General features: G+C 46.5%; 1 protein-coding gene across 1 annotated transcript in view; it reads right to left on the reverse strand.

Moving 5' to 3' along the window:
• Positions 1–20,667, reverse strand: part of hydin (HYDIN axonemal central pair apparatus protein) — a 1,725,340-nt gene that overhangs the window by 1,089,363 nt on the left and 615,310 nt on the right. Inside the window, 1 exon segment of the mRNA XM_070897728.1 lies at positions 2,196–2,296. Within this exon segment, the coding sequence (XP_070753829.1) occupies positions 2,196–2,296 (101 nt within the window).

A 20,667-nucleotide genomic window follows, 5' to 3' on the forward strand; every position in this document is an offset into this window, starting at 1 on the left:
ACCAACATTTCCCAATATCTTACCATTTTACAAATACTCTGTGTTTCTATTTTTCCTACCAAAGTGGATAACTTCACATTTCTCCACATTATGGGCCCAAGTTTTGAGCCGCGCCTAGAACGGCGCAGTCCCGACCTGGACGCCCGTTTTTCGCGCCAGAAAGTGTGCCTAAAAAAAACCTCCAGATTCTCCACCTCCCTGCAGGTCCTCTGGCCCTCGGCGCAGCGCAGCACGAGCTGTAGGGGCGGAGCCAGGTCCCTGCGCTGAAAACAGTGCCGGGACCTCTGCACATGCACGCTACAGTGGGCACGCAAGTGCAGTAGCTCCAGGCACCCGAAACTGTGTGGGAGGGGCCCGAAGCACGCAGCCCCTAGCCCTGGCCGAATGGCCTCACTGGGGCTGCGTGAATAAGGCTCCTCCCACGGCCAGCTCCTGCTTCCTCCCGACCCGACTCGACTCCCACTTCCCGCCCCCAGACCGGACCCGACACCGACCCTACTCCCGCTTCCCCGCCGCCCCGTCCCCCCCGTCCCCTGGACCGGACCCGACTCCCGCTTCCCCACCGCCCCCTCCACCCCTTCCCGGACTGGATCCGACCTGACCTCTCTCTCCCTCCCTCCCTCTCCCTCCCTCCCCCCGACCCGAACCGAACCGACCTCCCTCCCACCACCCCTCCGACCCGCGCTCCCCCCGACCCGACCCAACGCCACCTACCTGTAAATCTGGTGCTGGGGACGGGCCCTGCCCGAAGTCTCGGGCCCGGCCCGTTCAGCCTCCCTCCCCATTCTCCTTTCCCCCCCCCCTATCTCCTTCCCCCCATCCCCCCATCTCCTTCCCCCCATCTCCTTTCTCCCCCCATCTCCTTTCTCCCCCTATCTCCTTTCCCCCCATCTCCTTTCCCCCCATCTCCTTTCTCCCCCTTCTCCCCTTTATCCCCTTCTCCCCACCTCCCCCCCTCCCCCTCCCCCTTCTCCCCCATCCCTCCCCCTTCTCCCCTTCCCTCCCTCTGCTCCCCCCCCTCTCCCTCTACCCCCCACCTCCCCCTCCCCTCGCTGTCAGAAACACAGACACTGACGACAGAGAATGAGAGACACACACAGACAGACAGAGAGATAGAGACACTGACAGAGACACACTGGGTGGGGGGGGGGGGGGGGGCATCCCAGCACGCTTTTGGAGGGCTCCCGGTGCTGCAGTCGGTAAGTAGAAAATGTTTTATTTATTGATTTTTTTAAAAAAAATTATTTCTTATTAATTTTTTTTGATTGATTTATTGGTTGATTTATTGATGTATTTATCATTTATTACTGATGATGGCTCTTTATTTGTAAAATTGAAGTGTTTAATGTTTGTAAACTTTCCTTTAAACCCCCCCCCCGCCCCGCATTCCCTACGCCTGATTTGTAACCTACGCCTAATTTTCTAAAGTGTGGACAAGGTTTTTTCGAGCGTACAAAAATCTTCACTTACTCCATTCTAAGTTAGTTTGGAGTAAGTTTTCACTGACGAAACTTTGAAAACAGGCGTAAGTGGCCGGACACGCCCCCTTTTGAAAAAAAAATTCTGTTCCAAAGTGAAACTGTTCTAACTGACTAGAACTGGAGCAAACTAAATGACGAGAATTCCGATTTCTAAGATACTCCGTTCTACACCAGTTGCTCCTAAAAATTAGGAGCAAATCATGTGGAAACTTGGGGCCATTATTCCATTGTCCATGTTCTTACCCATTCACTTAGCCTGTCTCTATCCTCTTGAAGCCTCTTGGCATCCTCCTCACAACTTACATTCCCACCTTTGATCCCAGCGCACACGATCCATTGGGACTACATTGGGGTCAGAGGATGGAATATGGGTTACTTGCCATAATTCATGGGACCCGCTGCGGTAGATTTGTAACTAGCCGCCTGGATGTAAAACTGACATTGCGCATCAGCCTTCCGGAACAGAAACCGCTTGATTTTCACTTCCATTGTATTGAAGTTTCTCAAATTTCTAGGTTTAAGTTTTAACTTGCTTGCTCTTTATAAATGGTCTAAAATACCACCACTGTACTGGCTATACTTGCAACGTGTTATGCTGCAAAGTGCAATTGTGGCCTTTCTGCACATAAGTGCATTGCAGTACTCAGCAGAATGTAGTTCACATCCTCAGCCCTTAATATCCATGTGCACAGGATAAATGAAAAGGGAAATTACCGTGCCAAGATGGGAATTGCTAGCACTTCCAGGCCAACATTCTCAACGTCCACAACCAGTGCCAGCTCGTATTTCCTTAAAGTGTTGGAGCACAATGTCACCTAGGAGAAAAGACAAAAGTATCAGAATTTAAAATCCTCACCTGTCTGCAGAGTTTAGCACAGATTGACCATGGAAGAACTTTGGTGTAATTTATATTAAAATCGTATTCTTAAATTTTGCTCCCTGGGGGTTGGATCCAAAAAACAAATAACATACCAGTGATGTGGATTAGCACATTTGGATATGGGTGACAGGTAGGGGGGGAATTGATCTTCGTTAGTCGCACAATGGCGAATCAGCAGTCCATTTAACACCACCAGGCCCCCACCCCCGACCCCTCCAATTCTTTGCCATTGACTTCAAGACCTGTTTGACCCCAGTAATGTCCATCCACATTGCTTGAGATAATGGAGGTTTGATCAAAGACATATGACCAAACGGTTACACCAGGTGTTGCAATGGCCCTATTCATTTCGGCTAAGCAGGGGTGAGCTGCCACAGAGCCACACCTAGGAGGGCAGGAATCTCCAGTCCCCAGACATGGAGAGCTGGGAGGGGATCGGTGGTGAAGCCCCTGGCTTCCTAATCAGCCAAGGAAACAAGGAATCATGTAGTCCAGAACAGTCGGCGAGATCTGATAAGGAAGGCAGAGCCAAATGGAGAAAACTGCTGCATTCCATTCAGGAGCAGCCAGTTTCAAAACAGTGCCAGTGTGACGTATTTTGTTATTTTTGTAACAGTATTCATAACCTAGAAAATAATCTGCAATATGATTACATTTACTTAAAATATCACTCAGTTCATTCACTTATAGTTTGTAAAATAAATCAGCTCGTTAATTTTTTACTTACCTCATCTCACCAGAGCATCAGTCTGTCTTTCAGAGGTTTGGAGAAGCGCAAGTGGAGGTAGAAGCGAGAAGACCCAGCTAAGAGAGCCCTATACAGTCAGCGCCTCACAACTAACCTGGCGTGCCTTGATGACCGCGAGACGCAGAATACCCACAGTGCTTGGTATGTCCTCCAGGCCTCCATAACCAGTGCCTGCGAAGAGACGCTCGGCCACTCAATCAGGAAATATCAGGATTGGTCTGATGAGAATGTTCAGGTGATCCAAGAGCTAATAGATTGCAAGCGCAGGGCATTTACATAGAAACATAGAAAATAGGTGCAGGAGTAGGCCATTCGGCACTTAGATCATGGCTGATTATTCCCTCAGTACCCCTTTCCTGCTTTCTCTCCATACCACTTGATCCCCTTAGCCGTAAGGGCCATATCTAACTCCTTCTTCAATATATCCAATGAACTGGCATCAACAACTCTCTGCGGCAGTGAATTCCACAGGTTAACAACTCTCTGAGTGAAGAAGTTTCTCCTCATCTCGGTCCTAAATGGCCCACCCCTTATCCTAAGGCTGTGTCCCCTGGTTCTGGACTTCCACAACATCGGGAACAATCTACCCACATCTAACCTGTCCAGTCCCATCAGAATCTTATATGTTTCTATGAGATCCCCGCTCACCCTTCTAAACTCCAGTGTATAAAGGCCCAGTTGATCCAGTCTCTCCTCATATGTCAGTCCAGCCATCCCTGGAATCAGCCTGGTGAACCTTCGCTGCACTCCCTCAATAGCAAGAAAGGCCTTCCTCAGATTAGGAGAACAAAACTGAACACAATATTCCAGGTGAGGCCTCACCAAGGCCCTGTACAACTGCAGTAAGACCTCCCTGCTCCTATACTCAAATCCCCTAGCTACCATTTGCCTTCTTTACCGCCTGCTGTACCTGTATGCTGATAGAGTATTCAAACAGGCTCATTTAGACAGGCTTTGAAAATTCACAGACCCCCAAGTCAAAGCTAATACGTGCTGCTCAGCATGTTGCATTAACTCATCAATCAACTTGACATTTTCGGACCTTGGGTAGCGAGCCAATAAAACGTTAAAAGACTTTCAATTGAGCCAATAAGGTCAAAGAAGGCGAGTTCTTTTCTGTAAATTGATCCAGGCATAAATACAGCCATTTTGACCATGTGGTTTCAGTAAGACAAAGAAACTGGCAATCAGCCAGCAGCTTGTTGCTCTCTACCAAGAATTAAAAAGTTAAAACTACCATCGGAGTTCGTATTTCATTGGAAATCTAACAATTTTGGCGCTGCAAACAGGATCGCTGAGGAAAGAAACTGAATTTTGGACATCGGACCTACATTGAGGTAAGGACTCCTCTTTTTAAAAAAAAGTCCTCGGTCAAAGGTCTAAATTCGCCGCTCCTTCTACGCGATTCCGAAAGCCTCCGGTTTGCGAACCCTCCGGTTGGTAGTCGGCTCGAGGTCCTATAGGCGTCTAAACTTCGGCGATGTGTTAGTTAATTAATCACCGACCTATTGATCGGCTAGCAGGCCTACGACTCGAGACCCCAGTAAAGAACTCAGTAAAGAAATGGCAGCAGGAGATAAGGGCAAAGAATTGCCTACAACTGTTAAAGGTGGGCAGGCACCACCTCAAGTTTTGCTAGATTTAATTCTCGAACAGTTGAAAGAATACATAGAGCAACCATTCAACTTATCTAAAACCTGTATTAAGATCGAACAAAAGTACGGAACCTCCAAAGGACAATGGTCCAAAAACGACCCGTATGAAAAATAAAGAGCGAACTAGATGGTCCCTAGCGGTTATGGGCCAGATCCGAAACTGGAATGAAATTATAATGCGTTCCCAACATGATCGAGAACTGACCAGGACAAAGGATCAATTGCAAGCAGTTTATGCACAGCTGCGACAGAAAAAGCTTGAACTTGAAAAGCTGGAAGCGGAAGTTAAAGATCTTAAAGGCGAAATTAAAGAATGGAAAAAATCATTAGGTCAAGAGACAGTAATAGGAAAAGGAAAATGTATTGATCAATTCCCAGGGTACCCATGTTTGGATAAATTAAAAGCGCAAACCCAAAGGTACGAAGGAATAGATACGGTTTCTGAATCCTCCGTCAATACAGTGTCAGAGGATGATGAAGAATTAGGGGTGCGCTTTGCACCGTTTAAAAAAAGACGAGTTGTAGTCAAATCAGAAGAGACTGCGGATGAGGGCGGAACGAAAAAAACAAAGAGAAGGGTGTACGAAGAATACTTAGTTCATGATCCGGCAGACCCAGAGAAAATTGATAAATGGTCCAAGGAATTGCCCAATCCAAAGGGGGAGTAAAAGCGTGGGACCAATTGGACCGCTTAAGAAATATATATCAACTTCATCCCTGGGACGGAGTGCAAATTTTGACCATAATGGTGCCAAAAACACAGGGAAGAAAATTGCACGACAAGGTAGATGAAGCTTTGGGGCAGAATGAGCAAGAATTAGACACAGGATGGGAAGCGATTAAACACTGGCTGCAAGCCTTCAGTCCAGCTAAGACAGACTGGGGAAAAATTGCAGCCTGCCAACAGAAAGGAACAGAGGAGGTCCTGGAGTATGTCGAGCGGTTTAGATGCACATGGCTAGAACATTCGGGTATGAATAATACGGATGAGGAAATGGATGAACAATCGTTTGGACCCCTGAAAGCAGCTTTCGTGGCAGGTCTAAAGCCAGAACTGTCCAAAATGCTTACGGTAGTGTTACCAGACTGGGAAGGTAGAGGAACTACCTTTGCAGCATTGGTGGATCGATGTAACCAATTAGATCGGGATATGGAAGCTAAAGTCCGAGCTGTACAGGCTATGGGATGGAAATCCTAGGATTCCGATAAACAGTCATAAGGAAAATTACCCGGAAAATGTCATTATTGTGGGAAAGAAGGTCACTGGGCCAAGACGTGCAGGGCAAAACAGCAAGGCCGTGGCTGGGGAAGAGGACGCAGCCAGGGATACAATTCAGCCAACAAGCCAGGCTTGTCACAAGATAACGACCTCATAGAAGCATTTAAGCGACTGACAATACAACAACAGAAGGAGTTACTTGGGATAGCAAAAAACGATTAGAGCCCACCCTGGCCCCACTCCTCGCACTAATACAACAGAGAGGAGATGGGATATATATAACTGTGAGGGTGGGCGATAAGGATGTGGACTGTCTTTTAGATACAGGGACGGAATTAACATGCTTACCCCTAAAATATGGAGACTTTTTGCCGTTGGATGGTAGGGCACGTACAGCCTATGGAGTTGGGGGCCATAAAATGGAAATTAAAAGGACAACACCGGTACTTATAGGGCTGGGTCCACATGAACTAACCATGCCGGTCTGGATAGGCCCAGTAGATCAACCCCTTTTGGGAATGGACGTTCTAATCCAAATAGATTCATCGTTGCATTTCGAGGATGGTCGGGTGACATGGTCAATTAGAACTCTGAAGAAAGAAGAATTGAAGGAACACCCGATATGGGCTAAAGATAAGAACGATTGAGGTCTACTCCAGATGGAGCCTGCGTCATTTACAGAGACCAAGCCTCCATGCACTAAACAGTATCCCATCAGTCTAACTGCCATCGCGGGAATCTTACCGGTTATTCAGCAATTGGAGAAACAAGGGGTGCTTATTAAAACGCATAGCTCCTCCAATAGCCCCGTGTGGCCGGTACAGAAATCTAATGAGACTTGGCGTTTGACTGTCGATTATAGGAAAGCTAACCAGTGTATTGATCAAAAAGCTCCTTTGGTCGCAGATCCCCCCACCATTTTTAATGCCCTCAAACCGGAACATAAATATTTCTCGGTTATAGATATGGCCAACGGATTTTGGTCGGTGCTTCTGGCACCGGAGGTTCGACAGTGGTTTGCTTTCACTGTCCAAGGCAACAGTACACTTGGACCCGGTTACCGTAGGGTTTCCACAACAGCCCTACGGTATTCCACATGGCTTTACAAAGCCATTTGCGAGAATTACCTCCCCTGCCATCCACAGTCATCCAATATTTACGAGCTTTGCTGGATCACCTTCAGCTGAAAGGACATAAAGCCAGCATCGACAAAGCACAAATATCCCAAGAAGAGGTTGTATACCTGGGACAAAAGATTTCACAAGGAAAGAGAGAACTTACCCAGGATAGAACTGCAGCCATTCGGGCTGCTAAAAAAACCACCACTATTCAGGAACTAAGGTCTTTTTTGGGATTGTGTAACTTTAACAGAAATTGGATTGACTCCTTCACACAGCTTGCTCAGCCACTGAATGATATTTTAAAGGGAAAACGTGCCTCTAAAGAAGCCATCACCCTCACTAAAGAACAGCAAGAGGCCTTCCTAAGATTGAAAAAGGCTTTGTGTTCGGCACCGGCTCTGGGAATCCCCGACAGTGGTAAGCCATTTACCCTGTTCGTTCATGAGAAAGAAGGATATATGACAGCTATACTGACACAAGAACATGGGGATCGGCAAAGACCTATTGGCTATTATTCGGCAAAACTGGATGCGGTAGCCCTCGGATAGACATAGAAACATAGAAAATAGGTGCAGGAGTAGGCCATTCGGCCCTTCTAGCCTGCACCGCCATTCAATGAGTTCATGGCTGAACATGCAACTTCAGTACCTCATTCCTGCTTTCTCGCCATACCCCTTGATCTCCCTAGTAGTAAGGACCTCATCTAACTCCTTTTTGAATATATTTAGTGAATTGGCCTCAACAACTTTCTGTGGTAGAGAATTCCACAGGTTCACCACTCTCTGGGTGAAGAAGTTCCTCCGCATCTCGGTCCTAAATGGCTTACCCCTTATCCTTAGACTGTGACCTCTGGTTCTGGACTTCCCCAACATTGGGAACATTCTTCCTGCATCTAACCTGTCTAACCCCGTCAGAATTTTAAATGTTTCTATGAGGTCCCCTCTCATTCTTCTGAACTCCAGTGAATACAAGCCCAGTTGATCCAGTCTTTCTTGATAGGTCAGTCCCGCCATCCCGGGAATCAGTCTGGTGAACCTTCGCTGCACTCCCTCAATAGCAAGAATGTCCTTCCTCAGGTTAGGAGACCAAAACTGTACACAATACTCCAGGTGTGGCCTCACCAATGCCCTGTACAACTGTAGCAACACCTCCCAGCCCCTGTACTCAAATCTCCTTGCTATGAAGGCCAACATGCCATTTGCTTTCTTAACCGCCTGCTGCACCTGCATCCCAACCTTCAATGACTGATGTACCATGACACCCAGGTCTCTTTGCACCTCCCCTTTTCCTAATCTGTCACCATTCAGATAATAGTCTGTCTCTCTGTTTTTACCACCAAAGTGGATAACCTCACATTTATCCACATTATACTTCATCTGCCATGCATTTGCCCACTCACCTAACCTATCCAAGTCGCTCTGCAGCCTCACAGCATCCTCCTCGCAGCTCACACTGCCACCCAACTTAGTGTCATCCGCAAATTTGGAGATACTACATTTAATCCCCTCATCGAAATCATTAATGTACAGTGTAAACAGCTGGGGCCCCAGCACAGAACCTTGCGGTACCCCACTAGTCACTGCCTGCCATTCTGAAAAGTACCCATTTACTCCAACTCTTTGCTTCCTGTCTGACATCGGGAGCATAGTTGCGGGATTAACCGGGTTGGCCCGGACAATATGGAGATGGGGAAGTTGCCTATGGGCCATGGAAGCTACATGTCGAGCGGTAATGATCACTGCGGGTGTAGTCCTCGACCAAAAGCTGATTGTCAAAACTCCCCACACCGTACATGCTTTGCTGTGTAGGAATAGAATGTCTCATGTGACAGCAGCAAGATGGACCCGCTGGACAGCAGTTTTGGAAGCTCCTAATCTCCATATCGTCCGGGCCAACCCGGTTAATCCCGCAACTATGCTCCCGATGTCAGAATCGAGGGAGCAAGAGGGGGGAGAATGTGAAGAGCATGATTGCGTGGAGATTTTAAAAGAAACAGAAGAAGCAGCCTTAGCAGCAGAGGAGCCTCTGCACAACCCAGACCTCATCCTGTTTACAGATGGTTCCTCCTTTGTTGACAATGGTACCAGAAAAGCAGGATGGGCAGTTACAACCTTATATGAGGTAGTGGCAAAAGGATGTTTACCCTCAGGAACATCAGCACAACAGGCCGAGTTACGGGCCCTGTCAGAAGCATGTCGAATAGCAGAAGGACAGACAGCTAATGTCTAAACAGATTCACGTTATGCTTTTGGAGTCGCTCACGACTTTGGTATGTTATGGCGGAAAAGAGGATTCCTCACTGCTGCTGGTACACCTATCCGAAATGGAAAAGAAGTCCGAGACTTACTGGAGGCCATACAATTACCTCAGGAAGTGTCCATCCTGAAGTGTAAGGCCCATACCAAGGAAAATACCACGGAAGCACAGGGAAATGCCCTAGCCGACCAGACAGCTATAGATGCCGCCTCCCAGGGCGTTCCTCCAGAATAACCAACACAGATGTGCAGATTGAAAGCACTCAGGACTCTGACACGAGACCTTCAAACAATGCAAGGCGAGTGCTCCCGAGAGGAAAAATGGACATGGATTGAGGCAGGAATTAAGCTATGTGAAGATGGTGTCTGGAGACAAAGTGTTACCGACAAGCCAGTCGCGCCACAAGCGCTTATGCCTTTTTTAGCCCAACAGATCCACTCGTGGGGACACTTGGCCTCACAAAAGATGACGGCACGGTTCCAGAAAAGCTGGTGGGGTCGGTGATTTAAAAAACATGCCCAGCTGGTAGCAGACCGCTGTGTGGTCTGCCAGAAAAATAATTCTGGACCCATCACGGTAATGCCCCAACTGAGGCCCCCTGCCCCTGTCGGACCATTCCAGCATCTGCAGGTTGATTATATATCTCTTCCTTCATGCCAAGGATACACTAACATTCTTGTCATGGTCGACAGATTCTCTAGATGGGTAGAAGCTGTCCCAACTCAAAGAGCCACAGCCAATCACACTGCAAAGGTCTTGTGTAAGGATTATATTCCCCGATGGGGAGTCCCGAGTACCATTGACTCAGATCAGGGAACACACTTCACAGGTGCTGTCTACCAAGAAGCCTGTAGGTTACTGAACATTACGTGGGATTTACACTGTCCTTATCATCCACAATCATCAGGACAAGTAGAACGAATGAATCGAACTCTGAAACAACAGCTTGCCAAATATCACCAAGAAGGAACACCATGGCCCCAGGCACTACCAATAGTGCTATGTAGCATTAGGGCAACCCCGAACAGAACTACAGGTCTAAGCCCATATGAAATTATAACAGGAAGACCCATGTCGCTGCCAGGAACTATCGATTTACGGAAAGCTGATGTTCACTTAATGAGTGACACTTTGTTATCATACTGTCAGAACTTAACCAATGCTATTAGTTCTGTTTCCCGACAGGTATCGGCAGCTTGGGGTAATCCACCCGAAGGAGGACACGACATCATCCCGGGAGTCTGGGTGTATGTGAAAAAGTTGCGTAAAGAACCTTTGGGTGCCAAGTGGGAGGGACCTTATCAAGTGTTATTGACCACCCAGGCAGCTGTTAAAGTCCAAGGAAAGAAAGCCTGGATCCAAGCTTCACACGTTAAACGAGCACCCGTAACTGAAGCTGAAATCCAATTACTTTTTGCGAAACTGTATAAATTTACTGTATTATTGATTGTAGGTGTTATAGGCATAGGCCTACTTCTTACTAGCCGACCCTCTGCACCAAAGGGAAATAGTAGGGTAGCAAGGGAATTACATGTAAATACCTTTTTATATATGTCATACATTTATGCCAAACAAGGTAACATTTCTAGTTGTTGATGTGTGCGCATATTCCTATTCACTCAAAGGGAGGGATTCCCTTGAGGCCAGTTCCCTTGAATATCTCGGAAATGGCTGAGTGGATAATTAATCAAAATAAAACAGGCAATGCGTTTCAGGATACGGAAAACTGGGCACGTAAATGGAAGTCAGCAGGTTACAATCTGACTACCTTTGAAGGGGGATACCAACCGTGCTACAATAATTCCAAACGGCCCCCATTTTTTGTTATCACTAATACAACGGGAATAGGAAGACCGGGGAAATCGGTCTGTCTGATTAGAAACATCAAAGGAGGCAAAAATATGGGGTATAGTAACTGCTCCCGGAATTATAATATAATCAAGCCACGGAACTGTCCAAACTGGGCCGATGTGGGAATTTTTAACGTAACGGGGATTCTGAATAAAACAGATGGAAAAGCCTGGACAGGCCCCGCAGTGTTGCTGACAAAGAAACAGCTAACATTCATTGCATATAATGGCACCTATTGGGTGTGTGGCCACAAGGCCTACCCTTGGCTGCCCCAGAATTGGATGGGATCCTGATATTTAGCCTATATTGTGCCTTATATGTATCATATAAAGTCACTGTCGGAACATTTACACCGTCCTAAGAGAGCTATCACAGAAACAGAGAGGTTCTTTGCCATCCTGATCCTTGGGTATGGGACCGTCAAACTGGCAAGGGAATCCATTAACATTGCATCCGTTGTGGAACGGGTAGCCAATGATACCTCAGAGGCCCTAGTTAAAATCAATGCAGAAATGGTAGCAATCCGCACAGTAGCCCTACAGAATAGACTGGCCCTTGATTACACCCTGGCTGAAAAGGGAGGTACTTGCACCCTAATCGGAACTGAGTGTTGCACATATATCCCAGATAGCTCCGAAGAAATTACCTACTTAGCGGAGCATATCCAAAAGGAGGTAGAAAAACTTAAGCAACCCCCATCATTCACTTTGTGGAGCGGAGCCACTGAATGGCTAGGTTCAATAGGAACTTCATTGGTGGAAGGTTTAATTCTATTTGTTGTAATTGTTTTACTTTTATATTGTTTGTTTATGTTGATTAAATGTTGTTGCGACCAGGCGGCTGTAGCTGCTGTCCCGCAGGTGAGACACCTTGCAGGTCCCAGCAGACCGTCTGTACGTGGCACAGGGGTATGTTATGCTTAAGGAAAGGTTGTTTACTGGTTGAATTAAGATATTGATTTGGATTAAATTGGAATAAGGTTAATTAACCTATTAAAACCAGACTTCCATTGTGGCCACGATGGAGCTCGGGTTGGTGTAAATTTGTGTGGAAGCTACTAGTCCGGACATGTGGCGAAACACATCAACAAATTTTGGAAGGAAACTCTATTAACATGGATGAAATTATTTTGTAGAATGTTTAACCAGTGATACCTGAAGTTTCATGAATCAGTTTGTGAAAGAATCAAAGGGGGGATTGATAGAGTATTCAAACAGGCTCATTTCGACAGGCTTTGAAAATTCACAGACCTCCAAGTCAAAGCTACTACACGCTGCTCAGCATGTTGCATTAACTCATCAATCAACTTGACATTTTCGGACCTTGGGTAGCGAGCCAATAAAACGTTAAAAGACTTTCAATTGAGCCAATAAGGTCAAAGAAGGCGAGTTCTTTTCTGCAAATTGATCCAGGCATAAATACAGCCATTTTGACCATGTGGTTTCAGTAAGACAAAGAAACTGGCAATCAGCCAGCAGCATGTTGCTCTCTGCCAAGAATTAAAAAGTTAAAACTACCATCGGAGTTCGTATTTCATTGGAAATCTGACAATGCCAACTTTCAATGACTGATGAACCATGATACCCAGGTCTCGTTGCACCTCCTCTTTTACTAATCTGCCACCATTCAGATAATATTCTGTCTTTGCGTTTTTGCCCCCAAAGTGGATAACCTCACATTTATCCACATTATATTGCATCTGCCATGCATTGCCCACTCACCTAATCTGTCCAAGTCACCTTGCAGCATCTTAGCGTCCCCCTCGCAGCTCACACCGACACCCAGTTTAGTGTCATCTGCAAACTTGAAGATATTACACTCAATTCCTTTATCCAAATCATTGATGTGTATTGTAAAGATCTGGGGTCCCAGAACTGAGCCCTGCAGCACTCCACTAGTCAACCCCTGCCATTCTGAAAAGGACCCGTTTATCCCGACTCTCTGCTTCCTGTCTGCCAACCAGTTCTCTATCCACATCAGTATATTACTCCCAATACCATGTGATTTGATTTTGCACACCAATCTCTTGTGTGGGACCTTGTCAAAAGCCTTCTGAAAGTCCAAATATACCACATCCACTGGTTCTCCCTTGTCCACTCTGCTAGTTACATCTTCAAAAAATTCCAGAAGATTTGTCAAGCATGATTTCCCCGTCATAAATCCATGCTGACTTGGACCGATCCTGTCACTGTTTTCCAAATGTGCTGCTATTTCATCCTTAATAATTGATTCCAATATTTTCCCCACCACTGATGTCAGGCTAACCGGTCTATAATTATCCGCTTTCTCTCTCCCTCCCTTTTTAAAAAGTGGTGTTACATTAGCTACCCTCCAGTCCATAGGAATTGATTCAGCGTCTATAGAATATTGGAAAATGATCACCAATGCATCCACTATTTCTAGGGCCACTTCCTTGAGTACTCTGGGATGCAGACCATCAGGCCCGGGGGATTTATCGGCCTTCAACCCCATCAATTTCCCTAACACAATTTCCTGCCGAATAAGGATATCCTTCAGTTCCTCCTTCTCACTAGACTCTCGGTCCCCTAGTATTTCCGGAAGGTTATTTGTGTCTTCCTTCGTGAAGACAGGACCAAAGTATTTGTTCAATTGGTCTGCCATTTCTTTGTTCCCCATTATAAATTCACCTGGATCCAACTGCAAGGGACCTATGTTTGTATTTACTAATCTTTTTCTCTTCACATATCTGTAGAAGCTTTTACAGTCAGTTTTTATGTTCCCGGCAAGCTTCTATTTTCCCTCTCTTAATTAAACCCTGCTGAATTCTAAATTTCTCCCAGTCCTCAGGTTTGCTGCTTTTTCTGGCCAATTTATATGCCTCTTCCTTGGATTTAACACTATCCTTAATTTCCCTTGTTCGCCAATGTTTCCCCGTTTAATTTTTTATTCCAGACAGGGATGTGCAATGTGATCTTTAAATGTTTGCCATTGCCCATCCACCGGCAACCCTTTAAGTATCATTTGTCGGTGTATTCTACCAATTCACGCCTCAAACCATCGAAGTTACCTTTTCTTAAGTTCAGGACCCTAGTTTCTGAATTAACTGTCACTCTCCAGCCTAATAAAGAATTCTACCATGTTATGGTCACTCTTCCCCAAGGGGCCTCGCACAACAAGATTGCTAATTAGTCCTTTCTCATCACACATCACCCAGTCTAGGATGGCCAGTTTGCTGGTTGGTTCCTCGACATATTGATCAAGAAAACTATCCCTAATACACTCCAGAAAATCCTCCTCCACCGCATTGCTACCAGTTTGGTTAGCCCAATCAATATGTAGATTAAAGTCACCCATGATAACTGCTGTACCTTTATTGCATGCATCCCTAATTTCTTGTTTGATGCTGTTTCCAACCTTACTACTACTGTTTGGTGGTCTGTACACAACTCCCACAGAGCCTTCAGGCTTGTCTTTCTAACACACTTTGTCCCTTTAGAATTTTGCTGTAATGTGGCCCTTTTTGCTTTTTGCCTGAGGTTTCTCTGCCCTCCACTTTTACTTTTCTTCTTTCTATCTTTTGCTTCTGCCCCCATTCTACTTCCCTCTGTCTCCCTACATAGGTTCCCATCCCCCTGCCATATTAATTTAACTCCTCCAGAAAAGCACGAGCAAACACTCTGCCGAGGACATTGGTTCCGGTCCTGCCCAGGTGCAGACCGTCCTGTTTGTACTGGTCCCACCTCCCCCAGAACCGGTTCCAATGTCCCAGGAATTTGAATCCCTCCCTTCTGCACCACTCCTCAAGCCACGTATTCATCTGAGCTATCCTGCGATTCCTACTCTGACTAGCACGTGGCATTGGTAGCAATCCTGAGATTACTACTTTTGGGGTCCTACTTTTTAATTTAGCTCCTAGCTCCCTAAATTCGTCTTGTAGGACCTCATCCCTTTTCTTACCTATATCATTGGCACCTATATGCACCACAACAACTGTCTGTTCACCCTCCCTTTTCAGAATGCTCTGCACCCGCTCCGAGACATCCTTGACCCTTGCACCAGGGAGGCAACATACTATCCCGGAGTCTCGGTTGCGGTCGCAGAAACGTCTATCCATTCCCCTAACAATTGAATCCCCTACCACTATAGCTCTCCCACTCTTTTTCCGGCCCTCCTGTGCAGCAGAGCCACCCATGGTACCATGAACTTGGCTGCTGCTGCCCTCTCCTGATGAGTCATCCCCCTCAACAGTACCCAAAGCGGTGTATCTATTTTGCAGGGGGACCCCTGCACTGCCTTTCTGCACCTTAAACAACAACCCAACTCGGGAGCAGCAAAGCAGCATTACAGACGGCTCAAGGCTGAGGTCCAACAAAAGACCCGAAATCAAAAGAACAGGTGGTGGATGGAAAAAGCACAGGAGATACAGCAGCTGGCTAACAGCCATGATGTGCGAGGATTCTTCATTGGAGTCAAGGCCACCTACGGTCCAAACTCCCAAGACCCCATCCCACTGCTGGCCAAGAACGGGGAAACACTCATCAAGAACACCGAGGCAGTCAGGGCCTCTTGAAGGAGCACTTCGAAGATCTCCTCAATCGAGACACAGCCTTTGACTCGAGCGTTCTCAACTCCATCCCGGAGCATTCTACCCGCCACCATCTCAGTAAAACCCCAACACTGCACGAGGTAGAAAAAGCCACAAGACATCTTAAGAATAACAAGGCTATGGGAGCAGATGGAATCCCTGCTGAGGCACTGAAGTATGGCGGAGAGGCACTGTTGGCGTGAATGCATGACCTCATTGCTCTCATCTGGAGGGAGGCGAGCATGCCGGCAGATCTCAGAGATGCAGTGATCGTGGCCATCTTTAAAAAAGAGGTCAAGTCCGACTGCAGCAACTACAGAGGACTCTCCCTGTTATCAGTCACTGGGAAAGTCGCCGGTAGAGTCCTCCTCAACCGTTTTCTCCCGTGGCTGAGGGGCTCCTCCCGGAGTCACAGTGCGGATTTTGTCCCCTATGGGGCACAATGGACATGGTTTTTGCAACACGACATCTGCAGGAAAAATGCAAGAAACAGCACCAGCCCTTATACATGGCCGCCTTCTTACAAAGGCCTTTGACACTCAACTGCGAGGGTCTATGAAGCGTCCTCCTCCGTTTCGGATGGCCCCAAAAGTTCATCACCATCCTCTGCCTGCTCCACAATAACATGCAGGCCGTGATCCTTGCCAACGTATCCACTACAGACCCAATCCACGTCCGGACTGGGGTCAAACAGGGCTGCATCATTGTCCCAACCCTTTCTCAATCTTCCTCACTGGCATGCTCCACCTCACAGTCAATAAGCTCCCTGCTGGAGTGGAATTAAACTACAGAACCAGTGGGAACCTGTTCAACCTTCGGCGTCTCCAGAACTTGTCTGATAGAGAATTCAAGCTCTGCAGCCTGGCTGCAGTTTTGAGAAAACACAGACCACATTGCATTAGTCATCAATCAACTTGACATTTTAGGACCTTGGGTAGTGAGCCAGTTAAAGGTTAACAGATTATCAATTGAGCCAATAAGGTCAAAGAAGGCGAGTTCTTTTCTGTAAATTGAACCAGGTATAAGAACAGCCATTTTGGCCATGTGGTCTCAGAAGGACAAAGGCCTGGCTTAAAGCCCATGTTGCTGCTGCCAGAATAAAGTTACATTGAAACTACAATCGGAGTTCGTATTTCATTGGAAAGTAAGAGATCTAACAATTTTGGCGTCACGAACAGGATCGCTGAGGAAAGAAACTGAATTTTGGACATCGGACCTACATACCGAGGTAAGGACTCATCTTTATAAAAGTCCTCGGTCAAAAGTCTAAATTCGCCTCTCCTTCTACGCGATTCCGAAAGCCTCTGGTTTGCGAACTCTCCGGTTGGTAGTCGGCTCGAGGTCCCATAGACGTCTAACTTCGGCGGTGTGTTAGTTAATTAATCACCGACCTACTGATCGGCTGGAAAGCCTACGACTCGAGACCCCAGTAACGAAATCAGTATTATGGCAGCACGAGATAAGAGCAAAGAATTACCTACAACTGTTAAAGGCGGGTGGGCACCACCTGAGGTTTCAATAGATGAAATCCTCCAACAGTTGAAAGAATACATAGAGCAACAATTCAACTTATCTAAAACCTGTATTAAGATCGAATAAAAATACAGAACCTCCAAAGGACAATGGTCCTTGGACAAGATTAAAAGGGTCTGGGGAAAAACGACCTGTATGAAAAATAAAGAGCGAACTAGATGGTCCCTAGCCGATATGGGACAGATCCGAAAGCGGAATGAAATTATAATGCGTTCCCAAAATGATCTAGAACTGACCAGTACAAAGGACCAATTGCAAGCTGTTTGTGCATAGCTGCGACAGAAAAGATTTGAACTTGAAAAGTCGGAAGTGGAAGTTAAAGATCTTAAAGAATGGAAAAAATCATTAGGTCAAGAGACAGTAATAGGAAAAGGAAAATGTATCGGTCAATTCCCAGGGTACCCATGTTTGGATAAATTAAAAGCGCAAACCCGAAGACATGACCGAGGAACAGATACGGATTCTGTGTCCTCCGACGATACAGGGTCGGAGGATAAGGAATTAGGGGTGCGCTTTGCCCCGTTTAAAAAAAGACGAGTTGTAGTCAAATCAGAAGAGACTGCAGATGAGGGCGGAATCAAAAAAACGAAGAAAAAGGTGTATGCATAATACTTATTTCATGATCCGACAGACCCAGAGAAAATTGATAAATGGTCCAAGGAGTTGCCCAATCCAAAGAAAGGGGGAGTGAAAACGTGGGACCAATTGGACCGCTTAAGAAATATATATTAACTTCATCCCTGGGACGGAGTGCAAATTTTGACCATAATGGTGCCAAAAACACAAGGAAGAAAATTGCACGACAAGGTAGAAGAAGCTTTGGGGCAGGATGAGCAAGAATTGGACGCAGGGTGGGAAGCGATTAAACACTGGCTGCAAGCCTTCAGTCCAGCTAAGACAGACTGGGGAAAAATTGCAGCCTGCCAACAGAAAGGAACAGAGGAGGTTCTGGAGTATGATGAGCGGTTTAGATGCACGTGGCTAGAACATTCGGGTATGAATAATACGGATAAGGAAATGGATGAACAATCGTTTGGACCCCTGAAAGCAGCTTTCGTGGCAGGTCTAAAGCCAGAACTGTCCAAAATGCTTAAGGTAGTGTTACCGGACTGGGAAGGTAGAGGAACTACCTTTGCAACATTGGTGGATCGATGTAACCAATTAGATCGGAATATGGGAGCTAAAGTCCGAGCTGTACAGGCTATGGGATGGAAATCCCAGGATTCCAATAAACAGTTATTCGGAAAATTACCCGGAAAATGTCATTATTGTGGGAAAGAAGGTCACTGGGCCAAGACGTGCAGGGCAAAACAGCAAGGTCGTGGCCGGGGAAGAGGACGCAGCCAGGGATACAATTCAGCCGACAAACCAGGCTTGTCACAAGATAACGACCTCATAGAAGCATTTAAGCGACTGACAATACAACAACAGAAGGAGTTACTTGGGATAGCAAAAAACGATTGGAGCCCACCCTGGTCCATCTCCTCGTACTAACACAACAAAGGGGAGATGGGCTATATATAACTGTGAGGGTGGGCGATAAGGATGTGGACTGTCTTTTAGACACAGGGACGGAATTAACATGCTTACCCCGACAATATGGAGACTTTTTGCCGTTGGATGGTAGGGCACATATAGCCTATGGAGTTGGGGGCCATAAAATGGAAATTAAAAGGACAACACCGGTACTTATAGGGCTGGGTCCACATGAACTAACCATGCCGGTCTGGATAGGCCCAGTAGATCAACCCCTTTTGGGAATGGACGTTCTAATCCAAATAGATTCATCGTTGCATTTCGAGGATGGTCGGGTGACATGGTCGATTCGAACTTTGAAGAAAGAAGAATTGAAGGAACACCCGATATGGTCTAAAGATAAGAACGATTGTGGCTGACTCCAGATGGAGCCTGCGCCATTTACTGAGATCAAGCCACCATGCACTAAACAGTATCCCATCAGTCCAACTGCCATCGCGGGAATCTTACCGGTTATTCAGCAATTGGAGAAACAAGGGGTGTTTATTAAAACGCATAGCTCCTCCAATAGCCCCGTGTGGCCGGTACAGAAATCTAATGAGGCTTGACTGTCGATTATAGGAAAGCTAACCAGTGTATTGATCAAAAAGCTCCTTTGGTCGCAGATCCCTCCACCATTTTTAATGCCCTCAAACCGGAACAAAAATGTTTCTCGGTTATAGATATGGCCAACGGATTTTGGTCGGTGTCTCTGGCACTGGAGGTTCGACAGTGGTTTGCTTTCACTGTCCAAGGACGACAGTATACTTGGACCCGGTTACCGCAGGGATTCCACAACAGCACTACGGTATTCCACATGGCTTTACAAAGACATTTGCGAGAATTACCTCCCCAGTCATCCAATATGTAGACGATATCCTGCTAGCTTCAAACACGGAGAACAGCATGAACAAGATTTACGAGCTTTGCTGGACCATCTTTGGCTGAAAGGACATAAAGCCAGCATCGACAAAGCACAAATATCCCAAGAAGAGATTGTATACCTGGGACAAAAGATTTCACAAGGAAAGGGAGAACTAACCCAGGATAGAACTGCAACCATTCGGGCTGCTAAAAAACCCACCACTATTCAGGAACTAAGGTCTTTTTTGGGATTGTTTAACTTTAACAGAAATTGGATTGACTCCTTCACACAGCTTGCTCAGACATTGAATGATATTTTAAAGGGGAAGCGTGCCTCTAAAGAAGCCATCACCCTCACTAAGGAACAGCAAGAGGCCTTCCTGAGTTTGAAAAAGGCTTTGTGTTCGGCACCGGCTCTGGGAATCCCCGACAGTGGTAAGCCATTTACCCTGTTTGTCCATGAGAAAGAAGGATATATGACAGCTATACTGACACAAGAACATGGGGATCGGCAAAGACCTATTGGCTATTATTCGGCAAAACTGGATGCGGTAGCCCTCGGATGGGGAAGTTGCCTATGGGCCATGGAAGCTACATGTCGAGTAGTAATGATCACTGCGGGTCTAGTCCTCGACCAAAAGCTGATTGTCAAGTGCCCCACACCGTACATGCTTTGCTGTCTTTGAAAAGAATGTCTCAGGTGACGGCAGCTAGATGGACCCGCTGGACAGCAGTTTTGGAAGCTCCTAATCTCCATATCGTCCGGGCAAGCCCGGTTAATCCCGCAACTATGCTCCCGATGTCAGAATCAAGGGAGCAAGAAGGGGGAGAATGTGAAGAGCATGACTGCATGGAGATTTTAAAAGAAACAGAAGATGCAGCCTTAGCAGCAGAGGAGCCTCTGCACAACCCAGACCTCATCCTGTTTACAGATGGTTCCTCCTTTGTTGACAATGGTACCAGAAAAGCAGGATGGGCAGTTACAACCTTATATGAGG

Source organism: Pristiophorus japonicus, chromosome 13 (assembly GCF_044704955.1).
Source record: "Pristiophorus japonicus isolate sPriJap1 chromosome 13, sPriJap1.hap1, whole genome shotgun sequence".
Lineage (NCBI taxonomy): Eukaryota > Metazoa > Chordata > Chondrichthyes > Pristiophoridae > Pristiophorus > Pristiophorus japonicus.